Source organism: Leptonychotes weddellii, chromosome 2, assembly GCF_054177405.1.
Source record: "Leptonychotes weddellii isolate Sample4059 chromosome 2, ASM5417740v2, whole genome shotgun sequence".
Lineage (NCBI taxonomy): Eukaryota > Metazoa > Chordata > Mammalia > Carnivora > Phocidae > Leptonychotes > Leptonychotes weddellii.
In genome coordinates, this window is record NC_138370.1 from 102,010,658 (window position 1) to 102,026,299 (window position 15,642).

A 15,642-nucleotide genomic window follows, 5' to 3' on the forward strand; every position below is an offset into this window, starting at 1 on the left:
TCAGGAAAGGATGTTGTATTTTGTCAAATCCTTTTTCTGCATCAGTTGAGAGGACCATATGGTTCTTCTCCCTCCTCTTATTAATGTGTTCTATCACATTGATTGATTTGTGAATGTTGAACCACCCTTGCATCCAGGGGATAAATCCCACTTGGTCGTGGTGGATGATCCTTTTAATGTATTGTTGGATCCTATTAGCTAGGATTTTGTTGAGGATTTTGGAATCCATATTCATCAGGGATATCGATCTGAAATTCTCCTTTTCGATGGGGTCTTTGCCTGGTTTGGGGATTAAGGTAATGCTGGCCTCATAGAATGAGTTTGGAATTATGTGTTCTTTTTTAAACAGCTTTATTTTTTTTAAAGATTTTATTTATTTATTTGAGAGAGAGAGAATGAGAGAGAGCACATGAGAGGGGGGAGGGCCAGAGGGAGAAGCAGACTCCCTGCCGAGCAGGGAGCCCGATGCGGAACTCGATCCCAGGACTCCAGGATCATGACCTGAGCCGAAGGCAGTCGCTTAACCAACTGAGCCACCCAGGCGCCCTTAAACAGCTTTATTGAGATATAATTCACTGACCATACAATCCACCCATTTGAAAGATACACTTTAATGGTTTTCAGTATATTCGCAGAGTTGTGCAGCCATCACCATGACCTAATTTTAGAGCATTTTCATCACCCCAAAGAAACTCTATACCCAAATTACTCCCCACTCTCTCAGTCTCTCCCACCCCAGCTCTAGGCACAGTAATCTGCTTTGTATGTCTATATATTTGCCTTTTCTGCACATTTCATATATTGGAATCATAAAATATGTGATCTTTTTAGGCTGGATTCTTTCACTTAACATAAATTTTGCAAGGTTCATCCATGTTGTATCATGTAATAGTTTGTCATTCTTTTTTATTGCTGAATAATATTCCACCATTTGGAAGTACCGCATTTTGTTTATCCTTTAATCAGTTGATGTACACTGTGTTATTCCCACTTTTTGGCTATTATGAATAGTGCTGCTGTGAACATTTGTATACATTTTTTTGGTGAACATGTGTTTTCAATTCTATTAAGTATACACTTAGAAGTGGAATTGCTGGGTCATATGGTAACTATATGTTTAATATTCCAAGGAACTGCCAAACTGTTTCCCATAGTTCGCAATCACTGCACCATTTTACATTCCCACCAGGAAAGGTATGAGGGTTCCAATTTCTCTACATCTTTGTCAACACTAATTTTCCCTTTTTGTTTTTTTTTCACATTTGCATTTATAGGAAATTCGCATTTCCTTCATGGCTAATGATGTTGAGCCTCTTTTCATGTGCTTGTTGGCCATTCTTATATTTACCTAAGAGAAATGTCTATTCAAACCCTTTTCCTATTTTTGAACTAGGTTATTTGTCTTTTTGTTATTGAATTGTGCCAGTGTTTATAGCAGCAATGTCCACAATAACCAAAATATGGAAAGAGCCCAGATGTCCATCAACAGATGGATGTATAAAGAAGATGTGGTATATATGTACAATGAAATATTACTCAGCCATCAAAAAGAATGAAATCTTGCCATTTGCAATGACATGGATGGAACTAGACCATATTTGGCTAGGAGAAATAAGTCAGTCAGAGAAAGACAAATACCAAATGATTTCACTCGTGTGAAATTTAAGAAACAAAACAGATGAACATAGGGGAAGGGAAGGAAAAATAAAATAAGATAAAAACAGAGAGGGAGGCAAACCTAAAGGGACCCTTAACTATAGGGAACAAACTGAGGGTTGCTGGAGGGGAGGGAGGTGGGGAGGATGGGGTAACTTAGTGATTGGCATTAAGGAGGGGATGTGATGTAATGAGCACTGACTTCATACATATGCAACTGATGAATCACTAAATTCTACCCCTGAAACTAATAATACACTATATGTTAACTAAATTGAATTTAAAGAATTTTTTAAAAAAGAGTTTTATATATATATATATATATATATATATATATATATATATATATATATATTCTGGATATGTTTTTTTTAATCAGATATATTATTTGCAAATATTTTCTCCTAATTTGTATGTTTTCTTTTTACTTAGTTGATGGTGTCATTTAAAGCACATAAGTTTTAAATTTTTTTAATAAAGATTTTATTTATTTATTTGAGAGAGAATGATAGAGAGAGAGAGAGCATGAGAGGGGAGAGGGTCAGAGGGAGAAGCAGACTCCCCTCTGAGCAGGGAGCTCGATGCAGGACTTGATCCTGGGCCTCCAGGATCATGACCTGAGCCGAAGGCAGTCACCCAACCAACTGAGCAACCCAGGCACCCAAAAGTTTTAAAATTTTTTAAAAGATTTTTTTATTTATTTATTAGAGAGAGAGAGAGAGCAGAAGCAGGGAGGGGGCAGTGGGAGAGGGAGAAGCAGGCTCCCTGCCTCGATCCCAGGACCATGAGATCATGACCCGAGCCAAAGGCAGACACTTAACTGACTGAGCCACCCAGGTGCCCCAAAAGTTTTAAATTTTGATGAAGTCCTTATCAATCTTCTCTTTTATCTCTTGTGCTTTTGGTATTGTATCTAAGAAACCATTTTCTAACCTAAGATCACAAAGTTTTGCTTCTGTGTTGTCTTTTAGTGTTAGCTCTTACATTTAGATCTGTGATCTGTTTTGAGTTAATTATTCTATATGGTGTGAGGTAGATGTCCAGGTTCATTTTTTTGCATGTGGATATCTAGTTATCCGAACATCATTTATTGAAAACATTATTCTTCAAAAACTAATGATGTACTGTATGGTGACTAACATAATAAAATAAAATTAAAATTAAAAAAAAAAGAAAACAGTATTCTTTCCCCCATTGATTCTCTTGACCCCTTTGTCAAAATCAATCAACCATAAATGTTAAGGTTTATTTCTGGATTCTCAGTTTGTTTCCATTGATCTGCCTGTCTATTTTATGCCAGTATGCACTGTCATCATTACTTACGGCTTTGTGTAGTGAGTTTCGAAAGCAGGAAGGGTGACTCCACCAACTTTGTTCTTCTTTTCAAGATTGTTTTGACTGTTCTGGGTGCCTTCCATTTACATATCAATTTTAGGATAACCTTGCCAGTTTCTGCAAAAAAATCCACTGGGATTTTTTTTTTTTAAAGATTTTTATTTATTTATTTGACAGAGAGAGACACAGCGAGAGAGGGAACACAAGCAGGGGGAGTGGGAGAGGGAGAAGCAGGCTCCCTGCAGAGCAGGGAGCCTGATGTGGGACTCGATCCCAGGACCCTGGGATCATGACCTGAGCTGAAGGCAGTCACTTAACCAACTGAGCCACCCAGGCGCCCTCCACTGGGTTTTTGATAGGGATTGTGTTGAATCAGTAGATTAGTTTGCAAAGTGTTGTCATCTTAACAATATGAAGTCTCCTTATCCATGAACATGTGATGTCTTCTTTCACTATTTTGTAGTTTCATTGTACAAAATTTATACTTCTTTGGTTAAATTTATTCCTAAGTATTTTATTCTTTTTGTAAATGGAATTATTTTCTTAACTTATTTTCACATTGTTCATTACTAGTATATAAAGAGACCGTTGATTTTTGTAGATTGAACATATATTCTGCAACCTTGCAGAACTTATTTATTAGCTTTAATAGTTTTTGTGAATCCTTTATGTTTTTCTATATTTAAGAGCATGTCATCTGCAGATAGAATTAGTTCTACTTCTTCCTTTTCAATATGGATGCCTTTTATTAACTTTTCTTGGCTAATTGCCCTGGCTAGAACCTCCAGTACAACATAGAATAGAAATGGTAAGAACAGACATCTTTGTCTCATTGCTTTTCTTAGGGAGAAAGCTTTTTTTAGTCTTTTACTGTGTAGTAAGATGTTAACTGTAGGTTTTCCATAGATGCCTTTTATCAGGTTGAGGAAGTTCCCTTTTATTCCTAGTTGGTTGAGTGTTTGTATCATAAAAGGGTGTTGGATTTTGTCAAATGTTCTTTTTCTGCATCTGTTGAAATAATCACGTACCTGGGGTTCCCAGTTAAGTGTGATTTCAGCTCAGGTCATGATCTCAGGGTCGTGAGCTCTGCCCTCATCACAGAGTCTGCTTGAGATTCTCTCTCTGTCTCCTCTGCCTTCCTCCACTCATACGTGCACATGTGCTCTCTCTTAAGATAAATAAGTAAATAAGAACTTTAAAAAAAGTTATAAAAAAATAATCATGTACCTGTAGTTTTTGTTTCCCCTCCCCTATTACTTGTGTAAAGTAACCACCAAAAAAAATTTAAGACAATTTCAAAATCTTCCTCAATTTTACTACCTGAACCCAATTATATTTGCTTCCACATAATGCAGTTATATTGTATTTTTAACTTTATTTTTTAAAAGATTTTATTTATTTATTTATTTGAGAGAGCATGAGCAGGGGCAGAGGGAGAGGGAGAAGCAGACTCCCTGCTCAGCAGGGAGCCTGATGTGGGACTTGATCCCAGGACCCTGGGATCATGACCTGAGCCAAAGGCAGATGCTTAACCACTGAGCCACCCCGGCGCCCCTGTATTTTTAACTTTAATAAGTGTAATGTCATAACCTTAGATCTACCCCTTGTTTTTTTTTTATTACTTGCATATTATGGGGTGGATTTTTTAGGAATACTATTGTTTCAAAATGAAGGAGGATGGAGTTGAGTATCCTGACTCAGGTAGGAACAGGTGTTAGAATGGGAAAGAAGGAATGAAAGAAGCAAAAATATTTACTGAGCAGGTGCTCTTTACCAGAGACTCACTGTTTCATTTAACAATAATCTACCCCCTCCCCCAACCCTTTGACTGAGGTCTGGGAGGAAATCAAGGTACTCGAGGGTGAGAGTTCCATCATTATCCCCAGATAACCAAGGAGCATATCTGGATACAAACTTATTATCTAACACCAGAAGCTGAACCATTTTCATTTCACTACATTTCGGGAGGGTGAGTGTTATAAACTGCTAAGCCTTTTTCTTAAATCTATTAGCATTTCTGTTTACCATCTGACAATAATGCAATTGGCATGTTTTTGTGAAATGCCTGATGATGTTCAAAGATACTAAACACTGTTTTAAAATAGGGAAAGGTGAAGTTCTGTTCATTATGAACCCTTGATTTAACCATTACCTCTTTTTTGAGCTACATTGCTTACTTGGGGATTTGAATTAGGTAATTGGGAATATAAAAGAAACCAAAAGAATAACTTTACATAAAACTTAGGTTTCTAGTTAGAGTTTTTTTTCATGTACTTAACAAAAATATTAAAATGTCCCTTTCTAGTTTGGGATGCATTACTTCTTTGTAAATTAATCATATTTTCAATAGTCCATTATCAGTATTGCACAGTGATTAAAAGCTTGGGCTATGGAATAAACAGATCTGGATTTTAATACGAGAACTGCCGTACAGTAGCTCTATTGCCTTGGACAAATTATTTAATCTTTTTGAATTTTAATGTCCTCATTTGTAAATTGGGCTTAGTAGTAGTAAAATACCTCTGGGGTGGAGAGGGAGAGTGCGTGTGTGTGTCTGTGTGTGTGTATGTGCAGGTATGCATGTGTGCATGTGATCATGTGTAAAGATTAAGTTAATTTACACATTGAAGCACTTAGCACAGTTCTTGACACATAGCTACAACCCATAAAATGTAAGCTATTATTATTATTAATACAATCCATTCTAGCCATAGGATTTGTATGAAAGTTTTATTTTCTTCAGAGGCATCTAGGTTTAAAGAACTAGAGGCTAGAGCTAGACTGTGCCAACTAGCTTAGGGTCTTGGACAAATTACTGAAACTTCTGAACCTTTAGAGATGTGCCTCATCTCTAAAATAGAGTGATAATACCAACTTGTAGAGTTGTCATGAGGATTAAGTGAGATAATAGTCTTAAAACAATTAGAGCCTTCTTTGGCACTTTGAATTCCTTCTGATAACATTGTTACAGCTGAAATTTATAAGACGCTCAAACCATGGCTATCAGAAGTTAGAAAGCTTTCCACATAACAGAAGATCAGGTTTACCAGTTATGGGATACGTTCATATCATTACCAATCAGGGCTGAGAAGCCTGAAGATGTGTTTCAGGCTTTAAAAAGGAAGAAGCATTGAAAGAAAGGAAGCCTGTTGGTAAAGATGTGTACATCTCAAATGTGTACAAGATGACTGTAAATACTAATACCTCTTTTAAATAAGTAACTGAAATAATTAGTTCTCTAAACTGGTGATAATAGTTTTGGAAAATATGTATAATTTGGAAAAACTTCCACATCAAACATGGGTAATGTACACTACTTACATTTTGGTATAAACAATTTCCTAAAGAATAATTTTTTCCTTTTAAGGTGATTGGTCTGTACATTGCATGATTATAGGGAATTATAAGTCATATTCTATGAACAGGGATTAATATTTTTAATTTTCAGGAATTTTTGAGGGTAGGGTAGATTGTTTTTCAAAGTCTTTATATAACCTGGATTAAACTGATGTTTTCAGGTGTAGACAGCAGTTGTCTTATATCTTTCTCAGATGCTAACAGGGCATTAAATCATAGGCCTAGAAGCCAGAATCATTGTCTATTTTTCTGTAAAAGGTATACTACTAACATATGTGTGGTATTTGTTTTTGTTTTTTTACTTTGACCTGATGATAGCTTCTCAAAGAGATGACAGAAAGATCACATACATTGTACCTGGCTTTAAAAAAAGATTTACTGTTAGGGGAAAAGAGTATCATTGTTTGGTTTGTGTCTTCAACTATATCAAAATTAAACATCTGTATATGTCAAATATATTTAGTGGTAATTGAGAAACAAATGAGCAAGTGCTAAGCATTTACTGTCTTAATAGTCATATTTTATTCCTGTTAAAGAATTGACAGTTTTAACAGAACGCTGATTTCAGGCCATTATTCTTTTGTGACAATTTATTTACTTGAATAAAAGTAAATGACATTTAAATGACATTTAAAAATAAGCACGTGAATGTTCTAAAAACAGGAATAATGTTTTGATAAGACTTCTGATAGAAATGCCAAAGTGTAACTTTCTAGGTTTGAGTAAGGGAAGGTATAGGTGCCAAATCCTGGTTTTGTGATTCAACTTTGCACAGGGCTACTCTTTCACCAGTAACAAGTATGATGGCAAAAAACATCTACCATCTGTGAAATTAGAGTCGCAGCACAAACCCTGAGCTCTTTTCCGTATGCAGAGTACTTTTTGAGTGTGTCAGAAGTGTGTGGAACTCCTAACTTCCCCATTTGTACCTCTTATTCTTTACTCGAAAGGTTTCATCTGAAGAGGACTGGTCTTACAACAGCAAATTTTCACTTCATCGACAACATCATGCAGATGGTAATAATGAAATGCTGCTTCAGATTGGATTTCATTTCAAACTCCCGGAAAGCACAGATACATTACAGACATTCAAAGATACCATTTACCTTACTCAGGTAAGGCATTTTCATTCTGGAGTTCAACTGGTTCCTTTGGTTAACATAGGGGATCATGTAGATTTTGTAAGCCTTACGTGGTGAAAAAATATTCAGGTTTTTATTTCATTGATTGAGGAGTTTATCTTCTTCAAAACAGATGAATGATGACATGTAATACCTGAAATAGTTAATTTTTGGCATTTGTCTCTCTTACAAAGAACAAACAGCTCACAATGTTCTACAGCAAATTGTGCATTAAAATGTTCCCTAGCTCATAATCACTATAAAGTGTCAGTAATTAAGAAAATAGCTTTCCCCAAGGACAAAATGGAATAATGGAACACAGTAGAGTCCAGAAACAGACTTATGTATAATATAATCACTTGATTGATGGCCATGATGCCACTGCGATCCGGTGGGAAAGGATAGTTTTACCAATAGACAGTACAGTATCAAGTGGGTATCTTTGTAGGAAAATACATGAACTTTGACTCCATATACAAAAATTAATTTGATCAGTGATCAAGGAATCAACTGTGAAAGTCTCATTTTCATAACCTTGGCAAAGATTTCTTAAACAGGACATAAAAGACATTAACTATAAAAGAAAATAATGATAAATTGGACTTCACTAAAATTATGGACTTTTGTAAATTAAGACACCATTAAGAGAGATAAAAGACAAGCCACAGATTGGGCAACGGTATCTGTAATACATGTATCTGATAAAAAGATTTGTATTCAAAATAAAGAACTTCTATGTAGTAATAAGAAAAAGATATAACCTATTAAAAAATGGACAAAAACCTTGAACAGGCACTTCACCAAAGAAGATATCCAGTGTTCAATAAATATGTGAAAATGTGTTCAATTTCATTCTCAATCAAGGAAATGCAAAATTAAAATCACGCTAGGGTACCCCTACACTACAAGGTACACAATGTCATTTTAGCACAATGGCTAAAATTAAATAGATTGACAATGCCAACTGTTGGTGAGGATGTGCGACAGCTGGAACTTGTAGACATTGTTAGTAGGAATAGAAATTTGTTTAATCACTTTGGAAAATTTTATGGCAGTTTCTATCCAAGCTAAACATTTGCTTCCTCTCTGAATCAGCATTTCTACTACAAGCTATGTACCCAAGAAAAATGAGTGCATATGTCTGCCAACAGACATCTAAAATAATGTTCATACCAGCTTTATTCATAATAGCTCCAAACTGGAAACAGCCTAGATGTTCTTTAACAGAAGAATTTATAAACTATGGTATATTTATGTAATGGAATATTCCATAGCAATACAAAAGAATGAACTGCTGATATCAGCATCAACTTGGATGAATCTCACAAACATTATGTTGAGCAAAAGAAACATTCAAGTTTTAGTTATAGACAAAATGAATGAAGATGATGGAGAGCAAATTGGTGGTAACCACTCTTGTGGAGGGGATAGTGAATTATGGTTAGAAATGGATATCAGGAAACTCTGTGGAGTGCTAAAAAAGCTTTATATCTTGATCTGGGTGCTGGTTACATGGGTGTATACACATGATAAAATTCACTGAGGCATACAATTAAGATATCTGCATGTTACTTTATGCACCTTATTGGATTTTTTTTAAAGATTTTATTTGTTCATTTGAGAGAGAGAGGGACAGAGAGAGTGCAAGCGAGGGGAGAGGCAGAGGGAGAGGGAGAAGCAGGCTCCCCGCGGAGCAGGGAGCCTGACATGAGGCTCAATCCCAGGACCCCGAGATCATGACCTGAGCCGAAGGCAGACGCTTAACCATCTGAGCCACCCAGGCGCCCCTGGATTATTTTTTAAACAGCTCTATTGAGAGATAATTGATATACCATAAAATTCACTCATTTTAAGTGTACAATTAAGTGATTCTTAGAATATTTATTGAGTCATGCAACCGTGACCATAATCCAATTTTAGAACATTTCTGACATCCCCAAAAGATCCTTGTGTCTATTTGCAGTTACTCTCCTTTCTCACCTTCAGCCCCAGGTAAACATTGATCTGCTTTCTGTCTGTATAGATTTTACTTTTCTCAACATTTCTTGTAACTGGACTCATACAGTGTGTGATGTTTTGCATCTGGCTTCTTTCACCTAGCATAATGTTTTTGAAGGTCTTCCATGTTGTAGCATACACCTGCACTTCATTCCTCTTTCTTGCTAAATAGTATTCTGTTGTAATGGATATACCATATTTTATATATCCATTCATCTCTTGATGCACATTTGGATTATTACCAATTTTTGCCTATTATGAATAATACTGCTATGAATATTAGCATACAAATCTTTGTGTGCATATCTTAATTTCCTCTGAGTTGAAATACATGCGTGAAATTGCTGAGTTATATGGAATTTATATTCAACTTTGTAAGAAACTATCGAGCTGAATTTTAGGTAATATTTTCTTCTTAATGTTTTCATTTACTCTCTTTATTTGCCAATTTTATTTCACGAACCTGTGAACTACATGCATGCATAAGACTATATTAAAGCCAGGGCTTATTTATCTGATGTCTTTGCCATACTTGTTTCAAGTTCAGAGAGAGAAGGCAGGAGCCTAATCTCAGTCATATGAGTTGATCTGAAATAGATTTGAAGTTTTTGTTAAACATGATCACATTTTAATTTTTGCATCTTAGCACCTAAAAAGATACCAATTTTAATCTAAACTCATGCCTACTCTCATCAGTTTTCTCCTATATAAAAACAAAAAAATCTGGATGGAAGCTGAAGCAGAAAACTCTAAGCCAAAAGAATACTCCTTTTTAGAAGATGATAAACTAATAAAGAAAATTTTAATGTTTTAATCATAAGCTTATCAGTTAGGGAAGTTTTGATGTGTAATTTATGAACTTACCATAGAACACAAGTTAAAAGATAAAGTTGATATCTGTCCCTTTTAAAGTATTGAAGTTCATCATTATTAGCTTTTCATAGACAATATTCTATAAAAGAGTCTCAGTTTTGATATGTGAAATAGGATGATCCTTATTCGTGTGTGTGTGTGTGTGTGTGTGTGTGCACGCACACGCGGGAACCTTTTCAGCTGTTGTTTTTCATGCTGGCTGTCCTCCTCCCAGCTGTTCATTTTATTACTGTTACTTTATTCTATTTTCTCAAAATGACATTCAGAGAACTGACAAAAATAATTGTTCTTTCTGAACTCATTAGCATTAGCGGTACATAGTTAGGAGCTGGGTGTACAAGTGGAATTATTTGTTGCTGGGTTTTGTTGGTGATGGCTTTCATATGATAATTTAGCACTGGTGTCTTATCAGGCATTGGCTTGGAATTGGATTGTGTTAGTTGTACCTTAGAACTTTCTAATGTACTAGATGGGATCTGAGATGGAAAAAAAATCAGAATTACGATTTTTTTTTTTTGTTTTTAGTGTTGAATTTTCTTGACTGAAACATAGACAGGAAATGTTAGAGTAAAACATTCTTTTCCCCCTTGCTACTTTGATTTTAGAACAATTATCTTTGACATGTGCATTAGAAATAAAAACCTTTCTTTGGTCCATTTTTTCTGTTCCTGCTTCCACCCTCTCTTCTTTCTCTCGTTGTTGTCAGACTGTTCTGAAGTGCCTGCTTGGGTACCACTTCTTCAGACGGTCTATAGAGCAATTTTTTGCAACTTTCAGAAAAATCTTGGCTGGGAAAGCTGTGCGGTAAGTTTCTTCACATTTAGATCTTTTCCTATCTTCTCCTTATCTTAACAACAGCAAAAGTATCCTCGGTTTTTACTTCTTTCATTCTTCTAATATTCCAGAATAATCTTGCCTCACCTTTCATTTTCCTACCTTACCCTGTTATACTGTATTCCAAATAGCCTACTTACCTCGGCCCACTCTCTTAAGCTATGTTGCACAGGCTCACTGCTTAGTCTGAGGACTGTCTAACCTTCACATCGAAACTTGATCAATTTAACTCTGCCAGTAGGCCTCTTACTAGCCACTTAGGAAGCTGGGCTAGTGACAATCTTTACTAACCCCTTAGCTTATAGCTCCCTCTAGTGCCTTCATTTATTCTTCACATATTTATTAAGCACGTAATCAGGGCTAGATGCTTGGGGATGTCCTTAAGAGATTCATATTCTTTAGGGGTCCATTTTATCTTCCTATGTTGCGTGTAACTTGATCACAAGAACAAAAAAAAAAAAAAAAGGAAGACTATGTTGTAGGCCCAGGTGTTGATGATACTTGCTACCTTGGAACTATTATTTGTTTGGTAAGCAGCACTGAGATTTGATAGAAGATCCAGGCTATGCTGAGCTTTTAAGATGGATGGGGTCAGTAAAAGAGAGGAGTGATGGGCGCCTGGGTGGCTCAGTCATTAAGCGTCTGCCTTCGGCTCCGGTCATGATCCCAGGGTCCTGGGATCGAGTCCCACATCCGGCTCCCTGCTCAGTGGGAAGCCTGCTTCTCCCTCTCCCACTCCCCCTGCTTGTGTTCCTGCTCTCGCTCGCTCTCTGTCAAATAAATAAATAAAATCTTTAAAAAAAAAAAAAGAGGAGTGATTAATAGAGTACATTACATACTAATATATATATATGCAACATGTAATTTAGCAGTCAAGAAGATAGTCAGCATTCTTTGCGTGTCTACCAAATGCCTCGCCCTGGGCCATGAGATGTGTTGTATATCTTCTTACATAATTCTAACAACATCTCCAGACATCTATGTTACTGTTTTCATTTTATATTTGAGTAAACAGGCTCAGAAAGGTTAAGTATTTTCCCAAGTTCTCAGGCAATGAATGGAGCAAGTTTCTGCCTTTTAAACTATAATATTATGTCCTTTCACAATTGAGATAAGGGAAATTCTATAACTACTGAGGTGTTTGGTTGAATTTTAACACCAATTTGCAGCACTTAAATAAAGCAGACATCAGAAATTTGGCACATTAAAAGAGGCCTTATTGGAACAATAGAGAAAATCAACAAAGCCAAAAAGTTAGTTCTTTGAAATGATCAACAAAATTGAAAAAACTGTAGCTAGACTAGGCCAAGAAAAAAAAAAAGAGAGAGAAGATTCCAATTACTAAATCAGGAATGAAAGAGGGAGCACTACTGTTGACCTCAAATAAATAAAAAGGGTGATTAGAGAATACTGTAAATAATTGTATGACAGTAAGTCATTTAACCTAGACAAAATGGCAGAAAGACACAAATAATGAAAACGGACTCAAGAAGAAATAGAAAATCTAAGTAGATCTATCACAACTAAAGAGATTGAGTTAGTAATCAAAGATTTGTCCTCTACAAAGATGGCTTCACTAGTGAATTCTAAAAAATATTGAAAGAAGAATTAGCACCATCTTTCACAAATTTTTCCCCCCAAAAAAGGAGATGGGGAAAACACTTCCTAACTCATTCTGTGAAATCATTTTTATTCTGATACTAAAACCAGACAGAGACATATAAGAAAAGCAAACCAGAGACTAATATCTTCTATGAATATAGAAAGAAAGAAATCTTCAACAAAATACTAACAATCCAAATCCAGCAGCATATAAAAAGGTTTATAAACTATAATCAAGTGGGATTTATCCCAGGATGTAAGATTGGTTCAACCTATGAAAGTCAATCAATGTAATACACCGTATTAATAGAACAAAGGAAAAATAACTACACAATCATTTCAATAGATGAAGAAAAAAATTTCAACAAGCCAGGACAAGGAGGGACTTCCTCAACCTGATAAGAGCACCTATGAAGAACCTAAACCTAATATCATGTTAAATAGTGAAAAAAAACCAGAACATTTTCTCCCTAAGATCAGGAACAAGACAAGGATGCCTGCTCTTGCCACTTCTAGTCAACACTGTGCTGGAGATTCTAGTCAAAACAGTTAGGCAAGGAAATAAAATAAAAGGCATCCAAATTGGAAAGGAAGAAGTAACACTATCTCTGTCTGCAGATGACATGATCTTATATATAGAAAAGCTTTAAAAATCCACCTAAAAAACCTATGAGAGCTAGTAAGTTAATTATTATAATGACTATATATAATTATATAGTTATATATATATAATATATATATATTAGAATATATAATTCTATATAGAGAGAATGGATAAACAAAATGTGTTCCACTTACATGAAATGTCCAGAATAGGCAAATCCATAGAGACAGAAAGTACATGAGTGGTTTCCAGATGCAGAGGAGAAGGGAGAACGAGGAGCTGCTGTTAACCAGTACAGTACAGTGTTTCCTTTTGGGGTGATAACATTCTGGAATTAGGTAGTGGAGAGAGTACACAACCTGTGATAATACTAAAAGCCAACAAATTGGAAGCTATAAGGGTGAATTGTATGGTATGAATTATATCAGTTGAAACATGGCTTTATTGGAAATTCTTATTGTCAGGATAATTTTTTTTTAAAGATTTTATTTATTTATTTGAGAGACAGAATGAGATAGAGAGAGAGCATGAGAGGGGGGAGGGTCAGAAGGAGAAGCAGACTCCCTGCTGAGCAGGGAGCCTGATGCGGGACTCGATCCCGGGACTCCAGGATCATGACCTGAGCCGAAGGCAGTCGCTTAACCAACTGAGCCACCCACGCGCCCCAGTCAGGATAATTTTAAGTAAATGAAGAATATAAATTACATTCTGTCAGGAGAGCTTAGTCACATGGCTTACCCCTGGTTCCAAGGGTAAGGGATGTGATTCTGGAGGATGGAGCCCACCTATAGCTCTGTGACTCTGGAGGACAGGGGAAATGGGTTTTTGTAAACAGCTAGCAATCTCCATCACAGTGGCAAAGCTGGAACCTAGGTCTTGTATCCTGGTCCAATTTCTTTTTACCCTACCATCTGTTTCTCCAAGGAGACTGATTTCATAAGTGTAATCAAGCAAGCTGCTGAAAATAGACTTTTTTGAAACTAAAATAAGATTTGTCTGCTAACAGTGGGACTGAGTAGCCTAGGAAATGACTAAGCATTTATCCTTCTTATATGTAAAGATTGTCCTCTTTAGGGAAGGATGCATGAGTGTATAAATACAGGTACAATTTTTAAAGGGAAAGAGGCAGTTCCAGACATTTTCCAGGGGAGTGGGATTGTACAACAACCCTTTAGGAAGGATAGTGGGCAGTGGCCTTCTGCACTTTTATGAACAAAGGCGTCATTCATTAGCCCTTGCTGGCACCTACTGGTTCGGGTAAACCCAGATCCATGATATTGGCACGTGGCACCATCTGTCTGTGGAGTGTACTGCACTATGCTAGAGACCAGAGCACTCAAGAGTCTTGATTATCCTCCTTCACACTAAGTTCAGCTATGATAGGCCACTAGTTAGGGCTTGCCTAGTGTCCTTTTCCTTTCATTGCTAGCAAGGGGTAGGAATTCTGCATGTAAATAAAAAAAAAAAATTTAAGTTTAAAAATTCTATAAGATTATTAACATTTATCTATTAAACCAGAAAAGATAAATTACAGCGAGAAGATTGTTAGAACAGATATACAAAAATAAAGATATCTTGCAAGTAGTTCTGAAAATTGAAATAGAGATTGAAAACTCAAATGTTTCTGGGGGCTAGGAAGGTAATTTAAATGGATAGGAGTATGATTATTGGGAATTGTGACAAAATGGAACATATAGGCCAGGACTTAAGACATTAAACAATATCCAAACAAGAAACAAAAAAAGACCACCAACCTCAAAAAAACCAAAAAACACCCACCTCTGTGGGCCAGTTAAAATCTGTGTGGGGCATCCCAATCAAAATACCAATGGCATTTTTCAAAGTGCTGGAACAAACAATCCTAAAATCTGTATGGAATCAGAAAAGACCCCGAATCGCCAAGGAAATGTTGAAAAAGAAAAACAAAGCTGGGGGCATCACGTTACCTGATTTCAAGCTATATTACAAAGCTGTGATCACCAAGACAGCATGGTCCTGGCACAAAAACATACACACAGACCAATGGAACAGAATAGAGAGCCCAGATATGGACCCTCAACTCTATGGTCAAATAATCTTGGACAAAGCAGGAAAAAATATGCAATGGAAAAAAGACAATCTCTTCAATAAATGGTGCTGGGAAAATTGGACAGCTATATACAGAAGAATGAAACTCGACCATTCTCTTATACCATACACAAAAATAAACTCAAAATGGATGAAAGACCTCAATATGAGACAGGAATCCATCAAAATCCTAGA

The 15,642-nt window shown here is 36.1% G+C and overlaps 1 protein-coding gene across 6 annotated transcripts in view; it reads left to right on the forward strand.

Annotated features, from left to right (window-relative positions):
* MANBA (mannosidase beta) overlaps positions 1–15,642 on the forward strand; it is a 108,517-nt gene that overhangs the window by 79,308 nt on the left and 13,567 nt on the right. For all 6 annotated transcript variants that reach the window (XR_014142922.1, XM_081812053.1, XM_081812055.1 and 3 more), the window contains one exon: positions 7,299–7,463. Coding sequence is in view for 5 of the 6 variants with exons in the window: in XM_081812053.1 (XP_081668179.1) it covers positions 7,299–7,463 (165 nt within the window). In the remaining variant the exon portion in view is untranslated. The remainder of the gene's footprint in view (positions 1–7,298; positions 7,464–15,642) is intronic.